Raw genomic sequence first — 17,726 nt, forward strand, 5'->3', positions numbered from 1 at the left:
TCCAGAGAGCCCCCCAGACGCAGGGTGACCCATCTGTGTACCCTGACATTGCTTCCCATATGTGAACATTCTGAACTTCAGTGTCTAGCCAACTGGAACACTGATGGAGAATTTTACCACCCTGGAAAGATCACCAGGTTCCACTACACTTGGCTGTTCAATCGGAGGATCTCATCTCGGAACTATTTCACTTCCCCCAAATGGAAAGTGAAAATTAAAAACAGATAGAGGCAGAACATGCCCAGAAAAGGCCCAGGCAGAGAGGCCTCTGCTAAGCAGCAGACAGCTTGCTGGCAGAGAAGCATGTGTGTCTGTGGGGATCTCTGCTGTCTGCCTCTGACCAGGTCGTTCTGGGGGCCGCGGGGTGGGGGGATCTGCTAACAACGTACCCACATCGTCTCCTCCACCCCTGGCAGCTGGGCCTCAGCAAGGGCAGGCTGGCAGGGGCATCAAGGGACCGTCCTGGCTCATGGGGACCCATCTCCACCAGCTTGTCTTCCCCCGTAAAAGCCTGGGATGGAGGATACTAGTGATGTCCTGTTTCTTGGTCTGGATACTGGTTACATGGGTGTGAACTGTTTGTGAAGAGCCATCACGTGATCTACACAGTCACACTCCCACGTTTCTGTACGTGTTATACTTCGGTAGGAAGCTAAAAGAGACAAACCTCAAGAATGAACATAAGGACCCCCTCCCCCCAACACACACACCCCCGGTACCAGGGTGCTTTCTCCATGCAGTACCAGTAAGCTGATTTTCCAGCTTGTTAAAGGTCAGACATTCTACATATCTTATTCCTCAAAGGACCAACATTTTCCAAGCAAAATTTGCGGTTTGGAAATCTCTGTGAGGCTGACGTGTTGCCCAGGTGCCTGTCTTCCTTTTCCGGGTATCGATCCTGTGAGAGATGCTGACAGCAGCTCTCTCTGCGGGCACGGAGGGACCTCTTTCATGGCGTCCTGAAAGCCAGGTGCTTGGCAGCTCTGAAGAACCCAGCTGAGGGGGTGGAAGCCTTCTGTGAGGAGAGAACTCACCCTGCCTTCAGGAGCAGAAAATCAAGGGAGACCTTTCATTTGCGGGGACCAGGGAGAGCCATGCCACGGCTGGGAGCGGAGCGAAGGAAGGGAAATCAACTTACATCCTACTTGGGAGAGAAGCCGTCCCTGTGGAGAACTATTCCCACAAAGTGAGCAGGCGTGGTGATTGAGTCTACTGAGGCCAGCAGGACCCGGGACGCAAGGAAGCTTGTTGTCAGAGGAGAGCTGATGAGGCTGTGGAGAAGGGCTTTCTCAAGTGAAGCCCAGGGATGAGAATGAGAAACCCCACGGGGTTTTCCCATGGCCAGTGGGATCTCCCTGGTGGCAGGAAGTCCCACAAGATCTGGTTCTCCTATAGTTCTCTAGAGGAGAACCAGGCAGGTCAGGAAAAGGTGGGGCGCACCTTTCTCTCGGGGACCAGCGAGAGGGAGCAGGGGTCGCTCTGTGGACCCAGGGTTGGAGGCGCAGCGATGAAACGCCCAGATCCTCCAGCAGCTGCACGGTTCCCCAGCCCTGCCCCTGCCCCACCTCTTTAGCACTCATTGGGTGCCTTCATCTGCATCAGGACTGTGTGGTCCCTCTTCTTGCAACAGCAACAGCAGATGCAGGCAACCAGAGAACAGACCAGGGCAATGATGCCGATGACAATGGCAGCGATGGCCAGCCCACTCTGGGCCTGGGTCATGCCCCATGTGCCGCGGTCTTCGGTGACCTCGATGGTGGTCAGATCGGTGTAGTCCTCCATGGGGCTGGTGAAGTCAGTGGTGGAGATGGAGGTGGTATCAGGGTAGCTGGGTGTGTCTGGGTACTGTGGTGTCTCCGGGTAGCTGGGCACCTCAGGGATCACTGGGACCTGGATACTGGGGACAACCGCGTTGACGTTGATGATGATGAGGGACTGGCCTCGGACGCTGGGTGGGCTGAAACACACCGGGAGAGTATCCGTCCCCAGCCTGGGCTTGTTGAGCAGGAGCCAGTTGTGGAGCGGAAGGATGTCTGAGTCACACCTCCAGGGGTTGTCATAGAGACGCAGCTCACACAGGTTCCCCAGGTGATCAAAGATGCCCATGGGCAGGTTCTCCAGCTGGTTGTTCTGCAGCTGGATGGTCATGAGGCCATTGACGTGGGCGAAGATATTCCCTGGGAGCTGTCTGAGGCGGTTGTTCTGCAAGGAGATGTTCTGCAGGTTGACCAGCATGCGGAAGACGCTCCCGTCCAGCTCTTGCAGCGCGTTGGTGTGGAGGGACAGCTCCCGAAGCTCCGCCAGCCCGTTGAAGGCATCTGGGGAGATGTAGTTGATCTGGTTACGGCTGAGGATCAGCACCTGCAGCTGGCGGAGGTTGCTGAAGACATTGTCCGGGATAGAAGTGATGTGGTTGTCGTAGAGCCAAAGCTCACGCAGGTTGTGCATCGGCCCAAAGATCCCCGGAGAGAGCTCCTTCAGGGAATTCCCAAAAAGGGTGAGACGGTTGAGCTGGGGCAGCTGCATGAAGATGCCAGGAGGCAACTGGGAGATGTGGTTGTTGGACAGATAGAGCTTCTGGAGGTTACGGTTGTTGTGGAAGAGGCCAGGGGAGAGCATACCAATCTGGTTCTGCTGGAGGGCCAGCTCCTGGAGGTTTCCGCACCCATCGAACGTGCCCATGGGGATTTCGGAGAGCCTGTTCTCATACAGCCGGAGGACCTGGAGGTTGCCCAGGTGCTGGAAGATCCTAGGTGAGAGGTGGGTGAGGCTATTCTTGCCTAGATTGAGCTTCGTGAGGCCCACCAGGTGGTCGAAGACGCCGTCGGGGATATATTCCAGGTGATTGCCATGCAGCTGTAGCTCTTTGAGGTTGCTGAACTGGGAGAAGTGTGCCGGCTGGATCTGCACCAGCTGGTTGCTGGACAGAAGGAGCGACTCAAGGTTGTTCAGGCCGTGGAAGAGGCCAATAGGCAGAACCTGAAGCTTGTTGTTGGCAAGGCTGAGGTAACGCAGGGAGCCTAGGTTACGGAAGGCACCGGGCATGATGTTGGACAGCTCATTCTTCTCGATCCTCAGCGCGATGAGGGCCGAGATGTTGAGGAACGGGGACTCGTTGAGTTCGGTGATGTGCGTGTTGAGGATCTGCAGGCTCATGGCATTCCAGGGCAAGGGGGTGGGCACCGCCACGATGCGCGCCCCCGAGCACTCCACCTGGGAGGCCCTGGAGCAGGTGCACTCACTGGGACAGCCATAGTAGGCCAGCCCCGCGCTCCAGGCTTGGCAGCCCACCAGCAGAAGAAGGTAATGTTTTAGCGGCATGGCCTCTGCAAGGGGAGAGAGCGCATGTGAGTCAGGGTCATCTCACCGACACTGCCGTTATATTTAAGCCAACATCTTCGGTGCCAAACACTGGCTTGTCTTCGAATGCCATCATCACAGACCCCAACTTACGCTACCTATGGTCTGGTCAGTCAGTCTCTTCCACCTTCTCCCCATGCCTTTGCCCAAGCAATTCCCCCCACCCAGGGTACTCTTTGTCCTCCTCTGAATCTTTCCCATACTTCCAAGTCCAGCTCAAATGCAGTCGCCTCTAGGAAGCTTCCCCACATACTGTGAGTCAGTATTAGTTACCCTCCCATGCAGGGGGTCTTCCCCGTGTCCACTAGGGCCATGCCATAGCTGGCACCGTATGGCATTTGCTGTGTTCCCGTCTGTGTCCTTCTCTAGTCGATAAGCTTTTCAAGGGCAGGGATGTTCATTTTTCATCCCTATAGGTCCCTTAAGGCGGGAACAGTATCTTGTCTGGATACAAAACCCCCAGATCACTCATCTGTGTATCCCCCAGAGCACCTGAACTTGCTGGTTGGACATGATCTCCTCAGGAGGAACAGATAGGAGATGAGACCAAATAAATAGGGCCTGAACCTGGGAGAAGATGCTAAGACCACACACTAGGAGATCTGCTGGGCAAGCAGCAGCAGCAAGCTAAGGTGGGACGCACTGCGGATCTGGTGGAAAAGGCTACAGGGCAAGCTCAGCTCTTCCCCTGCCTGGTGCCCCACACCCACACCCACCCCAGCACCGCCCTGCCCAGCCCCATCACCAGGACCGACAACCTGGTCCTTTGTGAATCCGTTCACAGGTGCTTAATGGAGACTTAATTCAAACCACCTTCCCAATGAAAGAAAATGATCTGGGCCACTTCCCGTCTCACTGGAAGAGGCTCTTGTGGCTCACCCAATGCCTGGAGCCAGCCTTCTGAGTACTAGTTCCAGTTTCCACAAGGAAACATTAAGTGACCTTGAGTAAGTCCCAGAAAACCTAAGATGCACTTTGAGCTCAAAGGGGATAGGGCCAGATCCTCCCACAGGCGTGGTGCTGATCTGGGGGTGGAGCCCAGTTCATGAAAGGTTGAATGTTTGAGGTCAGGGGTGACGAGAATTACCTATCTACATAATTAGAGATCACGTATCCAATGTGGTGGGGATGGGAGGTCTGGACGGAGCCCTTACCTGCATGAATAGTTAAGAACCACTAACCAGCTGTTGGACCTTGAAGGAAACTTGGAGCCTTCAAGCTCAGCTTCCTCATGTGTTAAGTTGAGAGGATAACCTCCGCCCCCTTCTGAGGCCACTGAGAGGAACAAATAGTTGAATGGATGTTAGGGTGTCCCACACAGTGCTGTGCAAATGCGTGCGACTGTCCAGGCTCATCCACAACATGGACTCTGCCAGGCAGGAAGGCCTCAAAGTGGTTTTGATCTTGGCATTCTTACTCCAGGGACTAAGGATTTCTGTGTCTGTGTAGAGCAGCCTCTGTAACTTCCATCTGAGGTTCAAAGGAGTCTCTAACTTCCAAAGGGTTAAGAGCTGCTGATCATACGTTCCCACTATTTTATGGGGATGAAGGAAGCAGGGAAACTGAGGCTCAGACCTTAAGGCCTGGAGCTCCAGATTCTTGGGTGAGCACTTTGATGCTCTTTTAACACAATGCATCTCCTTTTAATGAGCAAAAATCCTGAGTCAGAAAAATTTCAAATGATGATGTGTAGGACATAAACTGGCTGGGTGGAGAAGGTATTTCTCAGGCTCTCTTCCTGAACTCATGGGGTTCTAGTCTTGGCCCACGACTCAGAATAATCCAGACTACCCACCTGGCCTTGAGTCAATGCACCTTTATCCTGCCCTGTGCCGACAAGCCTGCTCTGAAGACAGAACCCAAGTTCACCCACCCAGACTTTGATTTTTTTTTAATTTATTCACAGCCATCCAAGCCCTGACCTGTTGTAATCTTGCATTAAAAACTTGATGGAGGAAAGAAAGAATAATAATTTGGCCAATAGAGTCTAGATGCTGAGACATGGGACCCAGATGAAGTTATGGACACATCTAGAAGGACGAACCTACCTAGACAAAAGTCAAGTCCAGAACCTGAGAGTGGAAAATGAATAACCTAAACAGGGGTCACAGAAAAAGTGACTCAACATCCACCCCAGGAGAAAGATTTAAGGCTTTTTATTGATAGTAACAGAGAAAGGAGACTACCCAGAAAAACAAATGTGATCTTAGCCAGCACCATCAACAGAAGTATGAAGTATGGAACAAAGGAGGTGACCCTCTTCCTCTGCCCTGCCCCGGTCAGGCCACACCTGTCCTGCCATGCCCAGTCCCACCCTGAACTTCAAGAAGACTAATAACAAAACTGTCTCTTGAAGGCCTGCTAGAGAAGGGCAAGGGGAGGGTCAGGAGTCCCATAAACCAGAATATCTGAGCATCCGTTGAAGGAACTGTGCATGGATACCTAGAAGAAGAGCATCTGTGAAGGAAGCTACTGGCACTTTCCAAGGGTACAGGAAGGACTGCCCTGGGACTCACTATGGCTTTCGAGGTTAAAAGTGGTGTGTCGAAGCTCTGAGGCAGTCGATCTCAGTTCACCCCCAAAGAGAGCTTGTCTGAATCAGAATGGACAACCCATGGAGGTGGTAAGCTCCCCATCGCTGGAAGTGTTCAAGCAGAGGCTAAGCAACTGTCTGGAAAGGAAACTGGACAGAAGATCCCTATACCTGCTGGGTACGGAACTGGATGACAGCTGATGACCTGTCTATCCCCAGGACTTCAGGATTCTAAGGCTGAGTCCCAGAGCCAGGATATGAGATCCATCTACCAAGACGGATCGTGTCTGTGTTCCAAGGGGCCTGGGTGGGCAGGTAGGGTGTTTGGCCATCCCCCTGGTATGTGTGTGTGCAAGAATTACCTCTGGACTGATTTACAAAAGGTGGAGCTCTGGTGCGCCTGATGATGTACTAGCCGGTACTTAGCTATCTTTAATGCTGACTTCTAACCCCAGCATGCTTCAGAATGGTGTTGTAGCCCAACTGTCAGAGACTAAACTAAGGGTCCACAACGCGGCAAACCCAAGGCAGTCTCTGTCCAATGTCCCCATCTGTCAGGGAGGGTGTGGGAGGAGGTGCCCTTGGAGGACCCATCCCAGATCTTCTCTGCACCTGCACTCCCCAGCTGGGGTGGGGGCATCAAGCCAGCCCCAAGAAGGGCTCAGGGCCAGGGCAGGGTGCCTCCTGGCTTGGGAGGAAGAGAGAAAAGAGAATCTCCTTATGGGAACAGAGCCACTGTTGTTTAAAATGGACCACACTCAGCTTGACAAATATTGCAAGAATTTGCAGATTTTCCTTTTTATAAACCCTCATGTCTGCACAGTGAGTCTACCCTGGCCCCACATGTGGCGGTTTCCTGTTTTCCAGCACTTGTCACTGCCACAAGGCACTGACTGCTCCAAAGGCCCTCCGAAGAGCCCACCTCAAACCCAGCTGCAGAGCCCTCTCGGGAAGGAGGGGCCACAGAAGCAGGGCTGGCCAGCCAGCTGGGCCCTGGGATGTGGAGCAAGCGGGGCAAACGTACTCAGCAGCCCGTGGCCCTCAGCAGCCCGGCACGCAGCAGCCTAATAGCCCACGCTGCCCAGGGCCGCTTGGCAGCTGTGACCAATGCCAGTTAAAGACCCACAAAGCTACCCTAATTATACCCTCCTCCCCTGGGCGGCCAAACGCGTTCCCCATCACTGCAACAACCCAGTCCAGCCCCCGTCCTAGGAGGAGGGCCAGCCTGGGATCTGTCGATAGCCCAGGAATTCCATGAACCAAGCGGATAGACAGAAAGCTCACCTGGACACTCCAACACAGTCCCTCCCTCAGGAATAGAAGCGCCTGGCCCAGGCACTTGGGCTGAGTCTCTTCAGCGAGAACTACCTGTGACTCATGACTGAACACATAATTAGCCTGGAAGCCCTGGGCTTTGTTGGTTGGTGGGCTGGCACTTTTTGCTTTATTACCATCCTTCACATCCAAAACATGACGTCCCCCGAGAGGAGATGCCTTCTTATGTCAATGCCATGGAGCAAAGCTTCTGGAAAGAGCCCGGCAGACAAATGTGCTACTCTGGTCTTGATGCTAAATTGGGAGTATGAGTTTGGGTAAATTCTCTAGGCCTTAGTTTCTCTCCTGTAAAGACTTCCAAGGGCCCTTAATAGCACTGATATCTTCTGACCAGAAATCTTGAAAGGAAATATTGCCTAAAGCCCCACCATTCTCTTCATCCTCCCCCATAAAAGTCACCCCGAACGGGCCTAACACCTCCTGGCCTAGCCCCACCTTCACATGGAGCCCAGAAGAACTCATACCCAGCTACCTCATTTCAGGAGTTTTCCTGGCAGGGAACCACTCCCCACCCCACCCCCGGTAATCAGTGCATCTTCAAATAGCCAGGAGCCATTTCATGGGATTAGGGAGCGTCTGGTCCTCCCCCGTCCAGTGCACCTGGGGAAACTGAGGCCTAGAGACAAGAGCTCCCTCCCTGGCCTGTACCCTATCCCCAGAGAGGTCTCCCTAGACATGATGTCATCGGCAGTGACAGGCTGCCCCATCCAGTCAAGGGAGGCATCAGGCTTGTGTTGCTGAGGGCTTCCATCCCATGGCCTCACCTCCGCACCTCTGCAGCCCCCTCCAGCCCGTATCCGCTTCCATCAAGCTGCTCATCAGGCTCAGTCCAGCAGGTCCAAAATCACCGACTGAAAGGCTCAATGCATAAAGATGCTCCCATCTCGTTAAACAGGGGGTACGCACCCTACACCCCAAATTTGTACATAAAAATCATCCGGAAGATCCTGGGATGCTTGCTTCATAGACCTGACCTCACAGCACTGCAGCCATGAGGATTAAAGGGATATTCCCTACGACGCCCTTAGAGTCCTCCTTGGTGGCTACTCTTGGTGCTCTACTAAATGTCAGTGACTATTCCTGTTCATTCTGCTTTGGAGTAAAACCAGGATCTCCACGGGCTCTACCCACAGGGATCCTGATTCCTAGGTCCGCCTGGGCCCAGGAGTCTGTACTGTTTAACAAATTCCCCAGGTGACTCTGATGTATGTGCCTACCTTCGACACTCAGAAGCACTCTTTGGGGTCTAGCCCAGCCTCAAGACATGCTCCTGACCTGCGTCATTTACTGGCAAGAACGGAGAGATTGAGCTCAGGACCAGGGAGGCTGAACGTTGGGCCACGACCTTGCCTAAAGACCTCTACCCACATTTCCTTCTGCAGCCCTTTCTGCAGCTGTGTTAGAAACCTGGTATTGGTGCTAAACTGAAGCCAGCTGCAGAGGCTACTTCCAGAAGCAGTGCTTAGAGCCTGGGGCAACAGTGTGCAAGGGCTTTTTGAGACTATCCAGTCAAACCAACTGGTTATTTTGTAGATGGGAAAACTGAGGGGCCCGGAGTGGGGAGGGGACTAATCCAGTCATATAGTCAGTTGAAGATTCCCAACACCCAGGGCAGGACTCTACCAAAGTGTAGCTTGGTGAACCCCTGAATCTTATCACGAGGCTTCAGGACCTTATCAGCCACGTGTGTGACAGTGCCTGGAAGGCGGGAAGAGGTGGCTTTACTCCTCTGTCCTAAAATGGCTTCAGGCTCATATACAAGCCACCCTCCAGCTGCCCAGCATTAGTAACCAAGGTCAAGCACCCCTCCCAACTCCCAGGCTGCACAGTTTGGGGGGATATTCTTCCTTAAAGCTGCTCTTATGCCCATGTTAGCTCAGTTTCACCTGGAGTGGCCTGGAAGAGTAGATGGAGGGAAGGAACAGAGGGATTGCCAGGAGGGGTTAATCCCATAATTTCAACACAGAGCCCCTTCAGGGATTTACCCGAATTAAGAACATTGCATCCCGAACACAAAGCATCCTGGAGCCCCAAGGGAAGACCGGCCACACCCTAACTCCCCACTTGGCTCAGCTGAGACCCCATCTCTCCTGGACCTTCAAAGCCGAAACATTGTTCGTTTGTTTAAAAAAGAAAATGAGTAAGAAAAAGTAATTCCTTTCCAGCCCCAGGGTTTGGGGAGGTAGGGCTTCCGGCAGAGGCCAGAGCAGGGCTGTAATTAGCCTGGCAAAGCAGCAGGGGGTACAAACTTGCCAGCAGAGCAGGGAGAATCTCCCACTCTGGGCTTGAAGGAAAGAAGCTACAGCCCCCTCCTCAGGCTGACACCTAGTGGACCCCAAATAGACAGAGATGGATGAACCCCCACAAGGCATCTTGGAGACGCTTTCTAAATCCTGTGTCCCCAAAGCTAGAGAGGCCATGAAACCAGAAGATACAGTTGTTGCTTCGTGGTCGGGATTCTGGGAAGCAATTTGCCATGTGTAATCACAGTCTTGGGACTGTGCTCTGCCTCTGCTTATTTCTCCCCATCTGGATCTACTCGCACCCACAGCCCCCCACCCCCTCCAGTTACTGAGCAAGCCCCCATGGAGCATCCACCAGCCCTGGGGGAGCCTGGGGTGCCCTGACTTTTTGCCAGGCGTGTTCAGAACGCTCCTCCGCCCCAACCTCGCTCACATGCTGGTGTCCTCATGGCCAAGCCCGCCCGCTGACTCAAGACCACAGGCAAATGGGACTGTCTGGCCTCGAATGCACCCCAGATGTCCTATCGATGCAGAATGAGAGACGTGCCAGCACTTAGAGAAGTTCTAGATTCTGGGGGCAGTGGTACCAACACAGATGGGAGCTGCGGAAGATGAAGACAGGATCCCAGATAATCCCAGGGAAGCCGGAGCCTGACGGGCGGGCATCCAGCACCTTCAGCCTGAGGGACACCTTCTCCAAGAACATCGCAGCCTGCCCTGAGGGAACACATTTGGCCCTGGCTCGCTCACACTCTGGCACAGGTGGGAAAACTCTAGGAAAGTTCCGGTTTTGCTCAGCTGGTTCCTTGGCCTTGTTCTGCCTCCGTATTCGGGCAAAGACACCAGTAAAGCTATACCAGCATCACAATTTTAAATGCACACCACCCTCATCACAATTCCTCTATGGCCCTGACCCCCTGCTCAGGACTGACAGCCATGGCCACACCCGGACATGTCCAGCTGGCCAGACGAAAAAGCCACCCGAATGGGGTGGCCTAAACCACACACAGGCTCAGAACCCGAAACGACTCTTGAGTCCGCCGCTGAGGTCCAAACTGGAAATCTGAACCAGGCACGCCACATCAGCTGAGCTCACTCCTGCAGCAACTCTTAAGTCCCCAAAAAGAGGACAGATGTGTTTTCTGGGAACCCCTCCATGGGTCCCGGACAGACTCACACGCAGGTCGGGCCACCACAGGCCACCGCAGTGTGTGCTGGGGAAAAGCAGTGTTCAAAAAACCCAAATCTTTGAACAAGAGAAACTCTTCCCCCAGTGGAGCTAGTTCCACAAGGAGGTAAACTGGAGGGGTCACTGGTGTTCTAAAATTAGCAACTTTCAATACATCGTGCTCCCTGCAGTACATCTGGTCAGCACCCCCAGATTGACCTCATGGGATTGTTGAGAGTCAGTGGGGCAGGAGGCCGGTCGGGGAGCCGCCGCTGAGGGGGGCTGATGGCCCCAAGCTGGCTGGGCAGTGGGAGGCCTGGCCCGGCACCCCTCCAGCTTGGCTCCACTTGGCCCCTTCCCGAGAGCCCCCCGTGGCACCCCCCAGCCCCTGCCAGCCTTGCCCCAGGAGAGGCAGCGGCAGCGGGGTCCGTGGGCAGCGGGGTGCAGGGATGAGTCGGCGCTGGCGGGGGTGGGAGGGAGGGAGGAGGCGGAGGCCGGCCTGCCCACTTACCAGCAGCGCGGCGCCCGCCCGCTGTGGACCAGAGGGAGCGCGAGAGCAAGAAGCGGCTGGCTGACGGCTGCAGCAGGAGTGCGGCCGGCCGGCCCCCGCCATATTTAACCGGTCCGGGCGTGAGTCAGCGCCGGGGGGGCCGTGCCAGAGGGAGGGGCGGGCGGCCGGGCTGGGGGACACAGCCTGCCCTGCCCGCTCGCGTGCCCGGCTGCCTTTCCGTCACAGTTTTTTTTACGGGACACATTTTCCTCTTCTTCCCTTTCTTCCAGGGCTGTCCATCTCCGCTCCAGAAAAGCATTGACTCTTTCTTTTATCTTTCAAACTTTTTATTAAGATGTAATTGCCGGAAAATTGGCACGAATGATACAAGGAACACTCTTACTTGCCTAACCCAATTTACGTATTGTTCACATTTTGGCAAAAGCAGTTATTTTAAGTTCCAAAGAAAGATAGTTACTCCCCTTACCCCCAACAACCAAGTTCCGCCTAAAAACAATGTTTCAATTCCCACGGACATGGGACATGGTCTTCTGTTCCCTCACTGCCCCCTCCCACAGGTGGGTGCGACTGAGGGGCAGATTTAAGAATGAGAAGCTCCCAGAGCCTTTCACCCCTGCTGCCACTCCTTACTGCCCTAGAGGGGGACAGGAAACCGGTTCTGTTCTTGGTATCACTAAGGGAGCCTGGGGAAGAAGAGAAAGAGGTCCTCCTTGGTGAGGGGAGAAGGCTGCCAAACCCGGGCTTCTCTTCCAAATTGTAGCCTCAGTAAGGCAAGAGCTGCACTGGGCTTGAGCCACCTGCCTGAGCCACCTGGCTCAGTTTACCCTCTCAGCCAAGTGGGGAGAGTGATATTTACACACCATGCCTCATGGAATGCCAGGAGCCTTAATTAATGTTTGCACTGTGCTTTAAGATCTGCGATGAAAGGCAGACATAAAAGTGCGTAGTGTTATTACTGAAATAGTCACTTGGGCGGCTTGCCGTGGTCAAGCCCAGGACCTGAATCATGGCACATTCCTCCTCATTGGAGGCACCATGATTCAGAGCCAGCAACAGAATGCACCCAGTCCATTAAGTGACATGAGCCCAGGAGGGGCAAGGACTGCTTGGAGGGGTCTCCACACAGCGCCCAGCCCCAGCTCTCCAACGAGCCTCCTTTCCAAATAATATTCCAGATTAAGAACTCGCTGCCTCTTACCACCCTGGCACTTCCGTATCTGCACAGTGGGGTTGTCAACTGCCTTTCCACAGAACCTGCTGGAATAAGAATACCATGCACCCCCCATCCCTTTACCTTCTTTCCTTCCTTCCTGATTCTAACATTCAGCCACTCTGCACCAGGAGCTGTGGACAACAGGCATGAGTCATACCTTTTTTGCCCATGAGGAACTGACACTCGGGATGGAGAGAGGAAGGATGGACATTTATGAAGCACCTGCTGTGAATCAGAGCCCACAGTCACCTTGTCACAACTCTACAGTGTCCTATCTACACCAAGTTTCTCAACCTCACCGCTACTGATACTTGGGACTAGAGGATTCTTGGTTGCAGGGAGCTGTCCTAGGTACAGGCGTTCCTTGGAGATACTGCGGGTTCAGTTTCAGACCACCACGATAAAGCAAGTATCACAATAAAGCCAGGCAAATGGATTTTTTGTTTCCCAGGGCATACAAAAGTTGCATTTATACTATACTGTAGTCTATTAAGTGTGCAATAGCATTATGCCTAAAATAGTGTACAGACCTTAGTTAAAAATACCTTATGGCTAACAAATGTTAACTACCATCTAAACTTTCCGCAAGTCATGATCTTTTTGCTGATGGAGGGTCTGGCTTCAATGTTGGTGGCTGATGACTGATTGGGTGGTGGCTCTTGAAGTCTGGGGGCGGCTATGGCAATTTCTTAAAATAAGGCAACAATGAAGTCTGCCACCTTGATTGACTCTTCCTTTTAGGGACAATTCATGGGCAACATGCAGTGTTGTTTGATACCATTTTACCCACAGCAGCACTTCTTCCAAAATTGGAGCCAATTCTCTCAAACCCTGCCTCTGCTTTATCAACTGTGTTTAGGTTCTTCCTGAACCCTTTGTTGTCATTTCAGCAGTCCTCATAACATCTTCCCCAGGAGTAGTTTCCATCTCAAGATGGAATCCATAAGAAATAACTCCTCATCTGTTCAAGTCTGATCATGAGATAGCAGCAATTCATTTCCATCTTCAGGATCCACTTTTTTTTTTTTTTAAGATGTTATTTATTTATTTGACAGAGAAAGATCACAAGTAGGCAGAGAAAGAGAGAGAGGAGGAAGCAGGCTCCCTGCCGAGCAGAGAGCCCAATGTGGGACTTGATCCAAGGACCCTGAGATCATGACCTGAGCTGAAAGCAGAGTCCTAACCCACTGAGCCACCCAGGCACCCCAAGCTCCACTTTTAATTCTAGTTCTTTCGCTGTTTCCCCCACTCCTGCAGTTACTTCCTCCCCTGGAGTCTTGGACCCTCAAAGTCATCCATGACGGCTGGAATCAACTTCTTCCAAACTCCTGTGAATATGGAATCACGAATGTTATTAATGGCATCTAGAATGGTGAATCCTTTCCAGAAGGTTTTCAGTTTGCTTTGCCCGGGGGGGCCTGGCTGGCTCAGTCAATAGAGCACATGACTGAATCTGGGGGTCATGAGTTCAAGCCCCACATTGGGCATGGAGCCTACTTTATTTTATTTTATTTTATTTTATTTTATTTTATTTTATTTTATTTTTTGCCCAGACCCATCAGAGGAATTACTATCTATAGCAGGTATGAAATATATTCCTTTAAAAAAAACATTTTATTTATTTATTTGACAGAGAGAGAGAGAGCACAAGTAGGCAGAGTGGCAGGCAGAGGAAGAGGGAGAAGCAGGTTCTCCACTGAGCAGGGAACCTAATGTGGGACTCGATCCCAGGACCCTGAGATCATGACCTGAGCCAAAGGCAGCCACCTAACGACTGATCCACCCAGGCGCCCTGAAATATATTCCTTAAACAGTAAGACCTGAAAGTAGAAATGACTCCTAGATCCATGAGCTGTGGAGTGGATGTTGTGCTAGCAGGCAAGAAAACCTCATTATCCATCCCCATCCGAGCTCTTAGGGACCACGTACTTTGTCAAAGAGCAGTAATGTTTTTAAAGGATTCTTTTTTGCTGAGCAGTAGGTCTCAACAGTGAGCTTCAAATATTCAGTAAACATGTTGTAAACAGATGGGCTCTCAACCAGGTGCTGTTGTTCCATTTATGAAGCACAGGCAGAGTCGAGTTAGCATAACTCTTAGAGGTCCTAGGATTTTCAGAATGGTCAATGAGCATTAGCTTCAACTTTAAGTCACCAGGTGCCTTAGCCCCTAACAAGAGACTCAGACTATCCTTGGGAGATCTGAAGCCAGGCATTGACTTCTCCTCTCTAGCTATGAATGTCCTCGATGGCATCTTCTTCCAACAGAAGGTGGTTTTTAGTGTGGCTACTATCATGGATGATCTGAGCTAGATCTTCTGGAGAACTCTCTGCAGCTTCTCCATCAGCACCTGCTGCTTCCCCTTGCACTTTCATGTTACGGAGACAGCTTCCTTCCTTAACCCTAATGAACCCTCCTCTGCTGGCTTCCGACTTTTCTTCTGCAGCTTCCTCACCTCTATCAGCCTTCCTAGAATTGAAGAGAGTTAGGGCCCTGCTCTGGATTAGGCTTTGGCTTAAGGGGGTGTTATGTAGGGTTTGATCTTCTATCCAGACCAGACGGACTTTCTCTATTAACAGCAGTAGGGTTGTTTCTCTATTTTTTTTTTTTAATCATTCGTGTGTTCACTGGAGCAGCACTTTTAATTTCCTTCCAAAACTCCTCCTTTGTATTCACAACTTGGCTAACTCTTTGGTGCAAGAGGTCTAGCTTTTGGCCTGTCTCAACGTTCAACATGCCTTCCTCATGAAGCTTAATCATTTCTAGCTTTTTTTTAGGCTTTTATTTATTTATTTGACAGAGAAAGACACAGCGAGAGAGGAAACACAAGCAGGGAGAGTGGGTGAGGGAGAAGCAGGCTTCCTGCCAAGCAGGGAGCCTGATTTGGGGCTCGATCCCAGGACCCTGGAATCATAACCTGAGCCAAAGGCAGACGCTTAATGACTGAGCCACCCAAGCGCCCCTCTAGCTTTTGATTTAAAGCAAAAGATGTGTGACTCTTCCTTTCATTTGAACCCTTAGAGGCCATTATGAGGGCCGTTCACTGGCCTAATTTCAATATTGTTGTGTCTCAGGGAATAGAGAGGACCCAGGAGAGGGAGAGAGGTGGGAGAATAGCTGGTCAGTGGAGCATTTAGGACACACACAACATCTATGGGTCAAGACCACTGTCTTGTATGGGTGTGGTTTGTGGTGATCCAAGCCAATTACCATAGTACCAACAAAGATCACTGACTGCAGGTCCCCTTAATAAATATAATCTTAAGGAGAAAGTTTGAAATATTGGGAGAATTACCAAATATGACACAAAGACATGAAATGAACAAATGCTTTTGGGAAAATGGTGCTGACAGACTTGCTCAACTGAAGGTTACTATAAATCTTCAACTTGTAAAAAAAAAAAAAAAAAGGCAGTATCTGTGAAGTGTAGTAAAGCAAATTGCAAACAAGTGAGTTGTGCCTGTATCATAGGGTGCTTAATCATCCCTGGGCTCTACCCACTAGATACCAGCCAGCATCCCTCCCAAGTTGTGACAGCCAAAAATGTCTCTACAAGTTAAGAACACACACACACACAGACACACACACGCACATGCACGGTTGAGAACTACTTGTCTACCAATAATCCTGTGAGTGGGAGTAATTGTCCCCATTTTACAGATAGGAAGACTAAGGTCCAGAGCAGCTAATTAATTTCCTCAAGATCACATGCTAAGTGACAGAAAAAAATTCAAACCCCAGACTGTGAGTTGTGTGCTCTTCCCAGCACTGTGTGCTTGTACACACATAACTGCTACAGGTAGAGGTGTGGCCGTGTTTAAATCGGTCTAGAGTAAGGATTTGGGCGAAGTCCTCAGCATAAGGTGGCTAAATGTGGGTATGTTTGGAGGGATGAGGCTTGAGTTTCCTGCAGAAGGTGGCCTTACATGATGAGCAGGATCCAGAGTGTGGGGACAGTGAGTCAAGGAAAATCATCGAATCAGACTAAAGAGAGAAGGCTTTCCACCAATGCTGAGTTTGGTGGGAGCCCAGGGGTTGTGGCAGGTCTCCCTGGAGAGGGCTGGGATGTCTCCCTGAGGGGCGTGATGTCCCTTGCAGGCAATAGGAAGACATTGGGGGTTTTGGAGGACAGTAGAGGCACAGTCAGAGCCACACCACAGGACAAACAGCATGGCAAGAGTTCAGGTTTCATGGAGGACCCTTGGATGTCCACAAGGCACCCAGTTTTCAAAGCACTCCTACCATCCTCTTTGGTCTTCATGACAGGACTTGGCTTTCAACACAGTAACCCAGTCCATGCAGGAAGGACTAGTTCCCCAGTGACAGAACCTCTGAGCTTAGGTCCCTGAGGTCCCATCTTTCATAGGGAAGCACAGTCTCTGTCACAGAGAAAATAAAATGGCCCCAGTCAGTCCCCAGAAGTGAGATCTGTTGGTGAAAGTAAAAGCCTGATTCACCAGCCACAGACCCTGTGAACCTCAGGGCTCACTTTCCAGCCCCCCTGGGAGAACCAGAAGGGTCATGTTGTCCCCTGGGGCTTCAGAGAAGTCCAGTCTTTCTCACCCGTGCATGTTTCTTGAGTTTAGTTCATAACACAGAGTCCAGAGAACTGGAGGTGATGTTATCCCTTCCCCAGCACCCTGAGAGATGGAGTTGTGACCCTGCTTGGTTCACTTCAGGGATGGGGAATTCAGGACCATATGGTGAAATTCTCTGGGTAGACTGGCAGGATAAAAAAGATAGGGAACACCCTGGGCTGCTAGGGATGTGGGCGGTCTCACGCACTGCCAATGGGAACCTAAACTGGGAGAGCAAAAGCTATCAAGCCTCAAAATGTGTAGAGCCATTCACCAGAGTCTGTGCCAAATACACAGACATGACTGTGTGTGTGCACAAAGCTACATGCCCAAGAAAGCTCAGTGCAGCACTGCTTGTAAAAACAGATTATTGTAAACAATACAAATGTCCGTCCATAACACAATAATTCCATGCATTGAGAAAAGCCATACCAAGTAGCCAATTTTAAAAAGATGGGTTACATTGGGGCAGTTGGTTGTGTCTGACTCTTGGTTTTGGCTCAGGTCATGGTCTCAGGGTTGTGAGATTGAGCCCTGGGTGGGGCTCCGTGCTAAGCATTGAGTCTGCTTAAAAATCTCTCTCCCAGGGCGCCTGGGTGGCTCAGTTGGTTAAGCGACGGCCTTCAGCTCAGGTCATGATCCTGGAGTCCTGAGATCGAGTCCTACATCGGGCTCCCTGCTCAGCAGGAAGTCTGCTTATCCCGCTGACCTCTCTCCTCTCATGCTCTCTCTCTCTTTTATTGTCTCTCTCTACCTCTCAAATAAATAAATAAAATATTAAAAAAAAA

At 51.6% G+C, this 17,726-nt stretch overlaps 1 protein-coding gene across 1 annotated transcript; it reads right to left on the bottom strand.

The window, feature by feature from the left end:
• Positions 1–1,569: 1,569 nt before the first annotated feature.
• Positions 1,570–11,210, bottom strand: LRRC15 (leucine rich repeat containing 15). The gene is made up of 2 exons (XM_032869772.1): positions 11,151–11,210; positions 1,570–3,326 (listed from the first exon to the last, which is right to left on the bottom strand). The coding sequence occupies exon 2, from the start codon at positions 3,319–3,321 to the stop codon at positions 1,570–1,572; it is 1,752 nt and encodes a 583-aa protein (XP_032725663.1). The 5' UTR covers positions 3,322–3,326; positions 11,151–11,210.
• Positions 11,211–17,726: the final 6,516 nt, after the last annotated feature.

This window comes from Lontra canadensis, unplaced genomic scaffold (assembly GCF_010015895.1).
Source record: "Lontra canadensis isolate GAN:19392208 unplaced genomic scaffold, GSC_riverotter_1.0 scaffold38, whole genome shotgun sequence".
NCBI lineage: Eukaryota > Metazoa > Chordata > Mammalia > Carnivora > Mustelidae > Lontra > Lontra canadensis.

What these genes read in the sequence shown, in the direction of transcription:
- LRRC15 (XM_032869772.1), bottom strand. Translation starts at nt 3,321, where the DNA reads ATGCCGCTAAAACATTACCTTCTTCTGCTGGTGGGCTGCCAAGCCTGG.